Below are 15,289 nucleotides of genomic sequence, written 5' to 3'. Positions count from 1 at the left end.
TTTTTTTAATCTTGGACAACTGGAGGTTCTGGCTTGTCAATATCTATGGCATTAATTTGTAATTATGTGGACATACTGAAACCCATAAAAGTGTAAAATGAAAATCTAAAATGTGCAATTCAGATCAGAACGACATCATATGACACAGATATCATATGACAAGTTAAGAGAGAGAACTAATTTAAATATTTTGTTTTGAAATTAAGAAAAACTTATATAATCTAAAAATTTGAATTAAAAATGTTTTGATGCCAAGCTTACTGACATACTTTAACCATAAAATACTGTCTTTCCACTCGCTGAAAGTAGGTAACAATGTGCTAATAACATTAAAAATAATGGATACATCCAGCATAGATAACAAAAAATCAAAGTTTATTTACAGGTTTTTCACATTTTAAAATGATGACAACAAATTATAAATGAATAAAAACCCTATAACCTGAGCACTTTTGAAAGGTAGACCTTTATTCTTCAGGGGCAAACTGGGAATTATAAATTATAAAAGTGAGCATCCACTAAAAAGCTCTTCTGAAACCTAAATTATAAACAAAGCACAGCAAGGCAGAATACTAATTCCTGAAATCTTACACAGACCTAAAGAATGTCCATATTATATGTAGAAGTCTCTTGGCTATTTCTACAGATGATTTACACACTTTTACAATCTCAACAGCTGAACATTTGCTATACTTTATCAGTGCTTTCAACTGACCTAAAAAGTTCTATTTAGATTATGTATTATTAAGATACAAGTACCTCATGCACAGTACATAACAACACTCGGGTATACAGGATAGGTAAGTAGTAAGCATTTCATTTAAGTAAAACCAGCTTTAATACATATTTTCTGTAAAATATTACAAAACATAAATAACCAAAATGATAAGTTTATCAGCAGAGAGGGTAGCAAGAATTGTAGCAGGATGGATTTTTTTTCACATTGAAATCTAATCTTAGAAGCAATTTTTATACATACTAAATTACTGAAATGGTTAATTTTTTAGTTATAACTCTCATATGAGAGTAAGTATGATCCAACAATGCTAATATACCAGTAGTTACAAGTCAAACTTACCACAAGACATCTATCCACCATGATTTGGATCATTCCTTCTTGTTTTTTCTTCATGTGGCACACTCGTAGTTTGTCATCAGCACCTCCAACAACCACAAGACCTGTTTCAGCTGTCATGCGTTCACGAAAGTCTTCTATGTCATCCATTGAACACATGCTGGCATTTTGCCCAACAAGGAAAAGAGTTGGGGTATTAATGTCCAGAAGTGGATCATCCAAATCCTGCATAGTGTCATGTAAATCAATCGGATCATCAAAAATCTGATTATACTGACTGTCCCAAAAATAATCAACTAATCAAAATTACTGTTTCTGGTTATTATCACTTTCAATTATTCCAACAATTAATTAAAAATCTGATTATACTGACTGTCCCAAAAATAATCAACTAATCAAAATTAGTGTTTCTGGTTATTATCACTTTCAATTATTCCAACAATTAATTAAAAATCTGATTATACTGACTGTCCCAAAAATAATCAACTAATCAAAATTACTGTTTCTGGTTATTCCAACAATTCGTACAATTCTCAATTTACTTCATGTATCTTTGTGAAATTTTAGTAAACATTAAATCTTTTTTACACTAAAAATCAATCCAAATATTTTTACAAAAGATTTTCTGTGAATACATGGAATCCAAGAGGTGACTAGTCCAAGTGCAAGGTGATTTTCATGTTAAGATTAAAAATTCTTGTTATCTTAGTTTTCAAATTTCATTTTCTTAACATCAAAAACCTCCTAAATTAATATCAAACATTTTTCTTCATTAAAACTTTATATTTTATCTGTTATTTTCTCTACCCTAACTCTACACAGACGATTTGATTTTCTTTGTAAACATCACAAAAAATACAAAATAAATCTAAATTACCCTTTTATTCTTTCTAGAATGACTGCAAATTGTAACACAAAAGCACAATTATTTATCTTAAAACAACTTGAGGGTCACAGCACTTTTATATCTGTTAATATTTAATTTTATTGCTCTCTGAGCCATATCTAACTAACAGTCCTGTAATGCAAGCTATAAATCCCTTGGTGAATGTATAAATTAAAATATCAAACTGAATGGTGTAACACAAACTATTTATGAGACAATTTTTTAGTATTATTTTTTCATTATCTAACCTAACAATTTTCTATTTTTACATTTTAGTTACTTTTATAACAATAACTAAAATATACATAAAAATAAATTTATTACTTACATTTGACATTTTTGTTTTTGCTATTGGCCTGCCAACTTTTTTGTATTGATAGTACTAGTATATTAAATCATTTTTATTTCATATATGTACTTAAGAGCACGAGATTATAAACACACACACAAAGCAAACAATCTCCTGTAACTATTACACTGTAACTGGTTTTCTAATTAAGGCATAATTGTCTTACAGTAATTTGTTTAGTTACTCAATTTTAACTCACCGAGTGATAGCAATTTTCAAAATGTAGGTAAAATAACCAAAAATTTCTCCTGAGAAAATTATTGGCAATTTGTGAAAGAGAATGTGATGGGTGGGTGTTGCAAATGAGTCTGACTTTATGTCTCCGTGAACAAAAATTATTGAAAGCTATAAAAGTGGGACTATACCTTAATAATATCCATATTATAATGAGTAATTTAAGTTAATCTCAAAGAGGGGTGATGAAAAAGTAACGGACAAGTCAGAGTGAAGAAATGTCACAATTTAAGTAGAAGATGAGGTTAAGAATATATTTAAATATTTCTTTTTGAAATTAAGAAAGTGAAGCTTATGTAATATTAAAGTTTAATCAATTAACTATGTTGTCATGCCACATTTATTCATATGCACTGACAACACAATAGTTTAACTTCTGAATGCAACTCTGTACGAAACTGTCATAACATGTGCACTTTGGCTTACCCGTAGTAATAGGGTTAATCACAATTATGATTCAATTGACGGTCATGAAAATAATCAATCAAGAATCTCAGGTTCAATCCCTATTGCCACTAAAGTTTCTTACTCTGTCTTTGTTATGACAAAGCTATTAAGGCTATCTGCCACTGTCACTAATCTTAAACTGATGACTAGAGGGAAAGCAACTGTCTGCCACACCCACCATCAACCTTTTATTTTTCTGCTTGTACATACCATGGTTTGATGAACACTGTACTAATCAATTAATTGAATGAACTGATTAATGGGACTGACCATTAATTTTTCCAGCACTACATTTCAACAAAACCACAACTAATTTATAAATTCTGTTTACAAAAATAATACACACTGTTTTATTTTGAACTCAGTACCAATATCAAACACTAATCACATTCATATGGACACCTAATCAATATACATCAAACACTAATCACATTCATATGGGCACCTAATCAGTATATATCAAACACTAATCACATTCATATGGGCACCTAATCAATATACATCAAACACTAATCACATTCATATGGGCACCTAATCAATATATATCAAACGCTAATCACATTCATATGGGCACCTAATCAGTATGAATGTGATTAGCGTTTGATATATATGGGCACCTAATCAATATATATCAAACACTAATCACATTCATATGGGCACCTGATGACATTTTGAAGCACTAAAATTACCAAAATCTTCTTTATACTCCCAAAGTAATGTGTGCTAGTACAAGATTACACTGGTTGTAATTCTTACATTAATACTAGATGTAGTTTTTTCTGTTTATAACAGTAATGGTGTAAATTTTTTTCAGCTACATTTACATAACAGCACTGGATATATTAATTTTTATTTACACAGAAATGATACTGATTACTTAGTATTATCTATCCAATACACTTTAATTAAACCCAACATGCTATAATATTTCAACAGTCGTGCATGCTATCAGGCAACAGCTATGACATGTTTAATAAAAGTGCTAAGATTTTCATAAAACACAATGTTTATATAACAGTATGCCTTGTATAATACATGACTTTTAAATATGATTCAGCCTACAATTGTAGCAACTGGTGACAAAAACAAGTTTCTATGGTAGCTCTAAAACGGAGTTCCATAGCATGAAATTATGCTTTTTTACAACAAAAATTTAAAAAGAACAGAAACAAATTGGCTTTTGGCAGTTATAAAAGAAAAAAGTTAAAAACCCACCACCAATGCATAGTATAAATGTTTTTAGTCCCATGATATTTGGAGTTTCTCTCAGATACATTGAAAATGATGTTAATGACTCATCAAATACTTTTGTGGAATAGTTGTCTCATTAAAATATGTTTACGTTAACCCAATGCTTTACATTCAGCTGTACGTATAATTTCAGATAGAAATACCAAATGGTGGTAAAACTCAAAACAACATAACTCAACACAGGCTGGTGAGTGAGACTTGAGCCTTTCTTTTCAAGCAAATGTTAAAAAAATAAAAAAATAAAACAAGTTTTTACAATAATCAATGATTACTAAGTTTCTTTTTGGTAGATGTTCTACATAAAGATACCCTTACATCGGACTTTTATAATAACATTGTTGTTAGTTTAGAATAACAGGTGAGAAAAGCTTCTTTCTCTGAAGCTGTGTGACAGGGTTGTTTCCTTTATAATAACATTATTATTAGTTTAGAATAACAGGTGAGAAAAGCTTCTTTCTCTGAAGCTGTGTGACAGGGTTGTTTCCTTTATAATACATTATTGTTAGTTTAAAATAACATGTGAGAAAAGCTTCTTTCTCTGAAGCTGTGTGACAGGGTTGTTTCCTTTATCATAACATTATTATTAGTTTAGAATAACAGGTGAGAAAAGCTTCTTTCTCTGAAGCTGTGTGACAGGGTTGTTTAGGAATATTTTGTCTTTTTGAGTAAAAACATTTTATTCCATATGCAATCACAGCACTTAGCACACTGGTACATAAGCTACAAGTGAATCTAGGTGCTGCTTCAAGCCACAAAACTCTTGTAGAAGTATCTATACTAAAAAGAGCAACAGATTCAAATTAAATTTTTAAATATTTTGTACCATTAAACATATAGGATGTTTTCATTGTTTTTGTTATAACAATGTAATACAGTGATCAATATTTTAAATCAAATTCAGGGTGGTCACATTATTATCAAAATTTCTTTCCTGACTTTCCAGAGAAAATTCTAGATATTCCAGACTTGCACACACACACACATATCAAAGTTTCTTAATAATTCTACCTAATTAACACCATTTTCACATGTAATCTGCTCATTAAAGTGTAATAAAAATCTCTAATTCACGTATTTACTTCTGACTACTGTACTACAGAAAATAATCTTAAAACAAGAACATTTCAACTTAATCATAAATATTAAAGTGATAAATTTTTATTTACAAAAAAATTCGATTGAATAAAAAGAATAAGATAATTATTAGCAGCTAAAATAACAACGGTTTCAATAATTCATTAACTACTGGGGTTGGGTGTATTGTACCTATTATGTAACCACCTTACTATAACTTCCCATAATGCAGCTAAAATAACAAAGGTTTCAATAATTCATTAACTACTGGGGCTGGGTGTAGTGTACCTATTATGTAACCACCTTACTATAACTTCCCATAATGCAGCTAAAATAACAAAGGTTTCATTAATTCATTGACTACTGGGGTTGGGTATATTGTACCTATTATGTAACCACCTTACTATAACTTCCCATAATGTGGCATATCTACACAAAATTTCACAAACTATCAGTAAACATTACAAGGCTTTTCTACACATAATAACAGATTTTTTAATAAAGTAATTTAATTGAAGATTTGCTCATGAGTTTTTGCTTTCAGAATGTTGATTATCCAACATACAAAGTTATTTTGATTTTAAGATTAAAATTACTTTTCTTCATCTAAATACTCAGATTTCATTTGAGTAATCTTTATAACCTCCTAAATAAATACCCAACGTTTTTTGAGACAAACTCTATATTTTATCTGTTATTTTCTCTACCCTAACTCTATACGGGATTGGTCAAGTTAATAAACCTCGTAACCACCATAAAAAATAAATCTAAATTACCCTGTTTTCTTTCTAGAGTGACTGACAATTGTAACAGGAAATTACAATTCTTTGTTTTAAATAGCTTAAATCTCGTAACAGTATAAATTAAGCATATTTATTAATTTTTTTGTTTCACTGACCTTCGAACTGTGACTGACTAATAGTAGTGCCACACAAGTTGTGAACCATGCATCACACATGCAGCTCATGTTACTGTATCAAATAGCATAAAGCTAACCTTTACAAAGTACAAATGTCTTACTCTTTTTTAGTCTTAGGAATAGCATTCTAATATTTTGTAAAATACATTGACATTTCAGTTAACATCCATTACATATGTATATATATTATTACTATTTGCAAATAAATTCATATATTTCAGCTATTCTCTTAAAACAGTAAATAAAAAATATCCAGATGTTACAAAGCTTTTGTACTCATGTGTCATAGTAGTTAAGCCTCATCATATTTTGTACATACAGCATGTAAAAACAAAAAATTGTAGGTTTTATAGAATAACAAAAAAGTTATAAATTACTATACCAATACCACAAAAATCCACTGTGACTTCCTAACTAAGCTGTATTTGGGTCTTTTTTTCTGATTATAACAGTGCCATGATCCACACTCTTTGAACCCTTCAACAGCTATAATGGCTTTACCCGTGTAAATACTTTAGGAAGACTGACAGGATTACATAATTCAAGATGTCACTAGAGCTACTGTGGTGGGTACACTAAATATAATGACATCTCAGCAAATATTCTAGCTTGTCAATATAGTTTCTAATTTGTTAAAAACTATAGACTTTACATTTTACGACACCCACAATACAAACTGAGTAAAACCAGATGATGATGTACTATGTGACACACAAAAAAATCAGTATTTAACTTCTTTTTTTATAATACCTACTTCTCAATTAAGAAATTAAATAATGTATAATACTAAAATTTTAATTATAAAATACAATTTATGGACATACATTCATAAAATGATAGCTTGATATAATTTTGAATGCAAATCCACATAACACAATCACATGTATTTACCCCCACCCCCTGCAGTTTCCACATTTTGTTGCCATCTGACCTTGCAATCATGAAACTTTTAAATCGGACATGATATTTAGAGTCTACACAATCTACTCTAAACTGAGAAAGCTAAAAAATGCTAATATTACATAAATAAGTTAGATTTTCAAAGAAAATTAGAACACTCTCAATTGCATAAGTATTCAACCCCTTTGTTATGGCAATCCTAAATCAGTTCAGGTGCAAAAAATTAGTTTGAAAGGTCACAAAATTAGTGTAATAGTCTCTGTCTCTGTGTAATCAAAGTGGTTTAACTTGACTTCAGAGTAAATGCTATAAATGACATAGCTCTTTGTGTCTAGCCCATATAAACACAAGCTATAAATAACATAGCTCTTAGTGTCTAGCCAATATAAACACAAGCTATAAATAACATAGCTCTTAGTGTCTAGCCCATATAAACTCAAGCTATAAATAACATAGCTCTTAGTGTCTAGCCAATATAAACACAAGCTATAACATAGCCCTTAGTATCTAGTTGATATAAACAACATAGCCCTTAGTATCTAGTTGATATAAACACAAGCTATAAACAACATAGCCCTTAGTATCTAGTTGATATAAACACAAGCTATAAACAACATAGCCCTTAGTATCTAGTTGATATAAACACAAGCTATAAACAACATAGCCTTTAGTATCTAGTTGATATAAACACAAGCTATAAACAACATAGCCCTTAGTATCTAGTTGATATAAACACAAGCTGTATATAAGAAGATCAACTGTCCAATTTCAAAATCCTAACTTCTCCAGTTGCCGAGATACCAATACATTTTTCCAACCCATGATAGAAATCCTGCACATCCATCCTTAAATTTCAAGGTAGTTTTAAAAATGTGTTCTTAGTTGATGTACATGTTTACAGCTAATAGACAGTTATAAATTTAAACTGTCCTTTTTAATTTGGTGCCAACTGACATTAATTCAGAGGAAGTTACTGATACACGTGTGAGTGAAGTTGTTGCAATAACAGAATTTTTTACCTGATTTATAGATTAGTTAGAAAGCCAGTTAAATGACATTAGTTTGAGGACATTATATTCTAGTGTCTGATATATTTGCGTGTTCGAAACTACATATTTCAAGGTACGTCAACTTTTGTTTTGGACCATAAACTTAGAGAAAAAACTAAACCAGTTTAGCTATGCTTTCAAGTGTGTATATTTAAGCCATCTCCAAGCATTATTAGTTTCAAAGTGGGTTCCTCGTCATCGAATCTGCTAATGTGTTTAATCTGTGTTCACGGAAGAATAAACTACTAACGTAGTACAAGAAAATGAAACCAAAATAATTAAAAAGAAATTATTTGTTTAACGATTAACTGTTAAAACTGTGAACATCATTAATTGAAGATGTGGCAACAAGTAACAAATTCAAAGAAAAAAAGGTGAAGTTCATGTTATTTCACAATGTTCTCTCTAAAAATTTCAATGAAATTGATGATTTAGGTATAGTCAGTGTTAGGGTTGAGAAAATAACAGATAAAATAGAAAATGTCACTGGAAAAAAACGTTTGAAATACATTTTAGAGGTTCTAACAGTTAAGAAAATTAAATATTACAATCAGATTAAAATCACCTTACATTCAGACGAATCAGTAAAAACTTAATACATTCAGAGCCAAAGATTTTGTACAACTCATTTACTTTTTATTTGTGCATACAATAGCCTTGTAATGTTTACTAAAAGCTTGTCATATTTTGTGAAATTATACCTAGTACATTCAAAGTTATGGTATTTATAACATTTATATTTACATGGTGGTTACGAGGTTGGTCAAACTGACCAAGTTTTGATGGACTCTTACAGAAAGACTTCAAAACATTGATTAGTTATAAGTTAATTAATATACTAGCAAAAAACAACATAACAAATAACATATTATGAGCCAGTCATTACTGTGTTCCATGTTAGGTCAGCAAAACACCTTTAGATAACCTTAATTACTTTATGAATGGGTATAACAACATGCATAATACAGTTTACTATACACAAAATAAAAAAAGCAATATAAACAAGATTTCTCTTACATAGTCCAAGCATTATAAATGGTTTCATATAATGCCTTGAATGAAATGTGGATATACACATTTCAGACAGCTATAAACATACTAAAATAAAAAGAAAACTATTTCAACTCAAGCTACATTTCTACACTTGAATTTTTTGCCTGTATAATAATGTTTTAATCACATTTCTTGAAATGGCTAATGCAAAGAAGAGCATTTCAGTTCAACTGTAAACTGTTGACATGAATACAAAATGGTCTTGGATATGTTAAATCAAATAATAAAAACCTTCTCATCTATTATAAGTATTCTAATGAAATTATAAAAAATAAAAAGATATTAGTAGAGAAAACCTATATAATACTAGACATGTTCAATCTTTCTCTATTTCAATTTTGAAAGGTTATTACACAATATTTTCTAACACCAGTAACTTTAAACAACAAAATAACACCACACATTTCATTTGAAAATAAAACTTACCCCACGGGATCCTTTTATCCCTGTGAGAGGAAATCCAAAACAAATCACTGCTTTAACTTTCTCTAAAAGAGACACCTATAGAAAAATAATGTACTTGATTATAGGCTTTTTAAATTTAGGAAAAATATATTCAGTATTTACTGTCACACATCCATGTAGTGTCTTTCAATATTGGCCAATTTAAACATTTTCATTATTTTAAAACCTATTTACAAAAATGTTTAAAACACCAGAAAAAAAAAGGTTATCAAAACTTGAAACTTCTATAATTTATACAATATCTTAATCAGAAAACAAAGTTCAGGTAATTATAAGTTGAAAATATTAAACCTTATTAATAAAAATGGAGAATAAACTGATATGTTATTGGTTTTTAGGATGATTTATTAAAAAAATATTAATGTCATAGTCAAATTAAGCCTAATTTTAAAATTTCAAAATCATTTACAATTTTTATATCACAATACTCGGAAGAAATTCAACAATAAAACTCTATGTTAACCAGTGTCATTTTACAACTGTATGTTAACCACTTTATTTTACAACTGTATGTTAACTAGTTTATTTTACAACTGTATGTTAACCAGTGCTATTTTACAACTGTATGTTAACCAGTCTTATTTTACAACTGTATGTTAACCAGTGATATTTTAAAACTGTATGTTTGCCAGTGATATTTTACAACTGTATGTTTACCAGTGTTATTTTACAACTGGATATTAACCAGTGTTATTTTACAACTAGATATTAACCAGTGATATTTTACAACTGTATGTTTACCAGTGATATTTTAAAACTGTATGTTAACCAGTGATATTTTAAAACTATGTTAACCAGTGATATTTTACAACTGTATGTTAACCAGTGTTATTTTACAACTGTATGTTAACCAGTGATATTTTACAACTGTATGTTAACCAGTGATATTTTACAACTATGTTAACCAGTGATATTTTACAACTGTATGTTTACCAGTGTTATTTTAAAACTGTATGTTTACCAGTGTTATTTTAAAACCGTATGTTAACCAGTATTATTTTACAACTGTATGTTAACCAGTGATATTTTACAACTATGTTAACCGGTGATATTTTACAGCTGTATGTTGACCAGTGATATTTACCACTGTATCTTTACCAGTGTTATTTTAAAACTGTATCTTTACCAGTGTTATTTTAAAACTGCGTTAACCAGTAATATTTTACAACTGTAAGTTAACCAGAGATATTTTACAACTGTATGTTTACCAGTGTTATTTTACAACTGGATATTAACCAGTGATATTTTAAAACTGTATGTTAACCAGTGTTATCTTACAACTGTATGTTTACCAGTGTTATTTTACAACTGGATACTGACCAGTGTTATTTTATAATTGTATGTTAACCGGTGTTATTTTACAACTGTATGTTAACCAGTGTTATTTTACAACTGTATGTTTACCAGTGTTATTATACAACTGTATGTTTACCAGTGTTATTTTACAACTGTATGTTAACCAGTGTTATTTTAAAACTGGATATTAACCAGTGTTATTTTACAACTGTATGTTTACCAGTGTTATTATACAACTGTATGTTTACCAGTGTTATTTTACAACTGTATGTTTACCAGTGTTATTATACAACTGTATGTTTACCAGTGTTATTTTACAACTGGATATTAACCAGTGATATTTTAAAACTGTATGTTAACCAGTGATATTTTACAGCTGTATGTTGACCAGTGATATTTTACAACTGTATGTTAACCAGTGATATTTTACAACTGTATGTTAACCAGTGATATATTACAACTGTATGTTAACCAGTGATATTTTAAAACTGTATGTTAACCAGTGTTATTTTACAACTGTATGTTTACCAGAGTTATTTTACAACTGGATATTAACCAGTGTTATTATACAACTGTATGTTTACCAGTGTTATTTTACAACTGGATATTAACCAGTGATATTTTAAAACTGTATGTTAACCAGTGATATTTTACAGCTGTATGTTGACCAGTGATATTTTACAACTGTATGTTAACCAGTGATATTTTACAACTGTATGTTAACCAGTGATATATTACAACTGTATGTTAACCAGTGATATTTTAAAACTGTATGTTAACCAGTGTTATTTTACAACTGTATGTTTACCAGCATTATTTTACAACTGGATATTAACCAGTCTAAATTACAACTGTATGTTAACCAGTGTTATTTTACAACTGTATGTTAACCAGCGTTATTTTACAACTGTATGTTTACCAATGTTATTTTACAACTGTATGTTAACCAGTCATATTTTACAACTGGATATTAACCAGTCTTATTTTACAACTGTATGTTAACCAGTCTTATTTTACAACTGGACATCAACCAGTGTTATTTTACAACTGGATATTAACCAGTGTTATTTTATAGATGTATATTAACCACAATTTACTTTCTGCTCTAGTGCTAATACTTTAAAAAATATTTGAAGAATTAGATTTTACCCAAAGTGAAGAAGCTTTGATATGTATATAATTTCATATTTTTTTAATAAAACAAATCTAATACTTACATGACAGGCTATCAAAGCTCCAATCATCCAGCCTACCAAAACTATTGGACGTTTTGGGAATTCTGCTTTCAACTGTAAAATTATGTTAAAGGCAATTACATACTGTATACAAATATTTCTGTGTGTGTCTACAAATCGTTGTACTCATTTTAAAACACAATAACTTTTAAAAAGAAATAATAAAGACATGCTGTATATCGGGATCTAAAAAAAAGTTTTACTTCAGCTACATTCTCTCTCCAGTTTTGGTGTAAATCAGATAATGTCATACAGTATGGAGAATTCTAGCATATAGACCATTCTACAGTATGGAGAATTCTAGCATATAGAGCATTCTACAATATGGAGAATTGTAGCATATAGACCATTCTGTTGTATGAAGAATTTTAGCATATAGACCATTCTACAGTATGGAGAATTGTAGCATATAGACCATTCTACAGTATGGAGAATTCTAGCATATAGACCATTCTACAGTATGGAGAATTGTAGCATATAGACCATTCTACAGTATGAGGAATTCTAGCATACAAACCATTCTACAGCATGAAGAATTCTAGCATATAGACCATTCTGTTGTATGAAGAATTTAGTATATAGACCATTCTGTAGTATGAAGAATTCTAGCATACAGACCATTCTACAGTATGAGGAATTCTAGCATACAAACCATTCTACAGCATGAAGAATTCTAGCATATAGACCATTCTGTAGTATGAAGAATTTTAGCATATAGACCATTCTGTAGTATGAAGAATTTTAGCATATAGACCATTCTGTAGTATGAAGAATTCTAGCATATAGACCATTCTACAGTATGAGGAATTCTAGCATTCAGACCATTCTACAGTATGAAGAATTCTAGAATATAGGCCATTCTACAGTATGAGGAATTCTAGCATACAGACCATTCTACAGTACAAAGAATTCTAGCATACAGACCATTCTACAGTATGAAGAATTCTAGGATACAGACCATTCTACAGTATGAAGAATTCTAGGATACAGACCATTCTACAGTATGAAGAATTCTAGGATACAGACCATTCTGTAGTATGAGGAATTCTAGCATATAGACCATTCTACAGTATGGAGAATTCTAGCATATAGACCATTCTACAGTATGGTGAATTCTAGCATATAGACCATTCTACAGTATGGAGAATTCTAGCATACAAACCATTCTACAGCATGAAGAATTCTAGCATATAGACCATTCTGTAGTATGAGGAATTCTAGCATATAGACCATTCTTTAGTATGAAGAATTTTAGCATATAGACCATTCTGCAGTATCGGGAATTCTAGCATACAGACCATTCTACAGTATGAGAAATTCTAGCATATATATCATTCTGCAGTATGAGGAAATTTAACATATAGACCATTCTACAGTATGAGGAATTCTAGCATATAGACTATTCTACAGTATTAGGAATTCTAGCATATAGACCATTCTACAGTGTGAGGAATTCTAGCATACAGACCATTCTACACTGTGAGGAATTTTAACATATAGACCATTCTACAGTATGGGGAATTCTAGCATATATATCATTCTGTAGTATGGGGAATTCTATCATATAGACCATTTTACAGTATGGTGAATTCTAGCATATATATCATTCTACAGTATGAGGAATTCTAGTATATAGACCATTCTACAGTATGGTGAATTCTAGCATATATATCATTCTACAGTATGAGGAATTCTAGCATACAGACCATTCTACACTGTGACGAATTTTAACATATAGACCATTCTACAGTATGGGGAATTCTAGCATATATATATCATTCTGTAGTATGAAGAATTTTAACATATAGACCATTCTACAGTGTGAGGAATTCTAGCATAAAGGCCATTCTACAGTATGAGGAATTCTAGCATATAGACCATTCTACAGGATGAGGAATTCTAGCATGTAGTCCATTCTACAGTATGAGGAATTCTAGCATATAGGCCATTCTACATAAGAAGAATTCTATCATGTAAACCACTCTACAGCATGGAGAATTCTAGAGTATAGACCATTCTGTAGTATGAAGAATTCTAGCATATAGGTCATTCTACAGTAAGAAGAATTCTAGCATACAGACCATTCTAAAGTATGGGGAATTCTAGCATATAGGCCATTCTACGGTATGAGGAATTCTAGTATACAGACCATTCTACAGTGTGAGGAATTCTAGCATACAGACCATTCTACAGTATGGGGAATTCTAGCATATAGACCATTCTACAGTATGGGGAATTCTAGCATATAGACCATTCTACAGTATGGGGAATTCTAGCATATAGACCATTCTACAGTATGAGGAATTCTAGCATACAGACCATTCTACAGTGTGAAGAATTCTAACATACAGACCGTTCTGTAGTATGAAGAATTCTAGTCAAAGAAAGCAATTAATTTATGGCATAAGAAGTTCAAAACTACAGGATTGTTTTATCAGAAGTTCAAAACTACAGGATTGTTTTATCAGAAGTTCAAAACTACAGGATTGTTTCATCAGAAGTTCAAATCTACAGGATTGTTTCATCAGAAGTTCAAACTACAGGAGTGTTTTATCAGAAGCTCAAAATTACAGGATTGTTTTATCAGAAGTTCAAAACTACAGGATTTATCAACCTAAGCAATCTTTTGACAATCTTTGAAAAGGTTATTGTAGATGAGGGTAAGAGTGTAAATTTGGTGTATCTGGATTTTGAGTAAGCATATGAGAAGGTGCCACATAAAAGACTTGTAGCTAATTGGATAGATGCGTGGTTGGATGGAAGAAAGCAAAAGGTTGTTATAAATATAGTTCAGTCAAACTGGATTAATGTTGTAAGTGAGGTACCTCAGAGCTCAGGCTTAGAACCTTTGCTCTTTTTGATTTATATCAATGACATAGTTGAAAGAATGGTCAATAAATTACTTAAATTTGCAGATGATATTAATATCTTGGAAGAGGATGCTGTTGAATTACAAAAGGATTTAGACAATTTTTTAGCGAGTTGGGCAAATAAATCAAAGATGGGTTTTAATTATAATAAATGCAAGATAATGCATGTGGGTTATCATAATTTAA

At 30.0% G+C, this 15,289-nt stretch overlaps 1 protein-coding gene across 1 annotated transcript in view; it reads right to left on the bottom strand.

Moving 5' to 3' along the window:
• Positions 1–820: 820 nt before the first annotated feature.
• Positions 821–15,289, bottom strand: part of LOC106470462 (KAT8 regulatory NSL complex subunit 3-like) — a 53,271-nt gene continuing 38,802 nt past the window's right edge. The window contains exons 9-12 of the mRNA XM_022399071.1: positions 12,216–12,287; positions 9,664–9,738; positions 1,079–1,300; positions 821–850 (exon numbers count right to left, since the gene is read on the bottom strand). Of these exons, the coding sequence (XP_022254779.1) occupies positions 821–850; positions 1,079–1,300; positions 9,664–9,738; positions 12,216–12,287 (399 nt within the window). The remainder of the gene's footprint in view (positions 851–1,078; positions 1,301–9,663; positions 9,739–12,215; positions 12,288–15,289) is intronic.

This window comes from Limulus polyphemus, unplaced genomic scaffold (genome assembly GCF_000517525.1).
Source record: "Limulus polyphemus unplaced genomic scaffold, Limulus_polyphemus-2.1.2 Scaffold4020, whole genome shotgun sequence".
In the NCBI taxonomy this organism is placed as follows: domain Eukaryota; kingdom Metazoa; phylum Arthropoda; class Merostomata; order Xiphosura; family Limulidae; genus Limulus; species Limulus polyphemus.
Note: the sequence above shows the minus strand (reverse complement) of the source record. Positions and strands in the feature narration are given on the sequence as shown.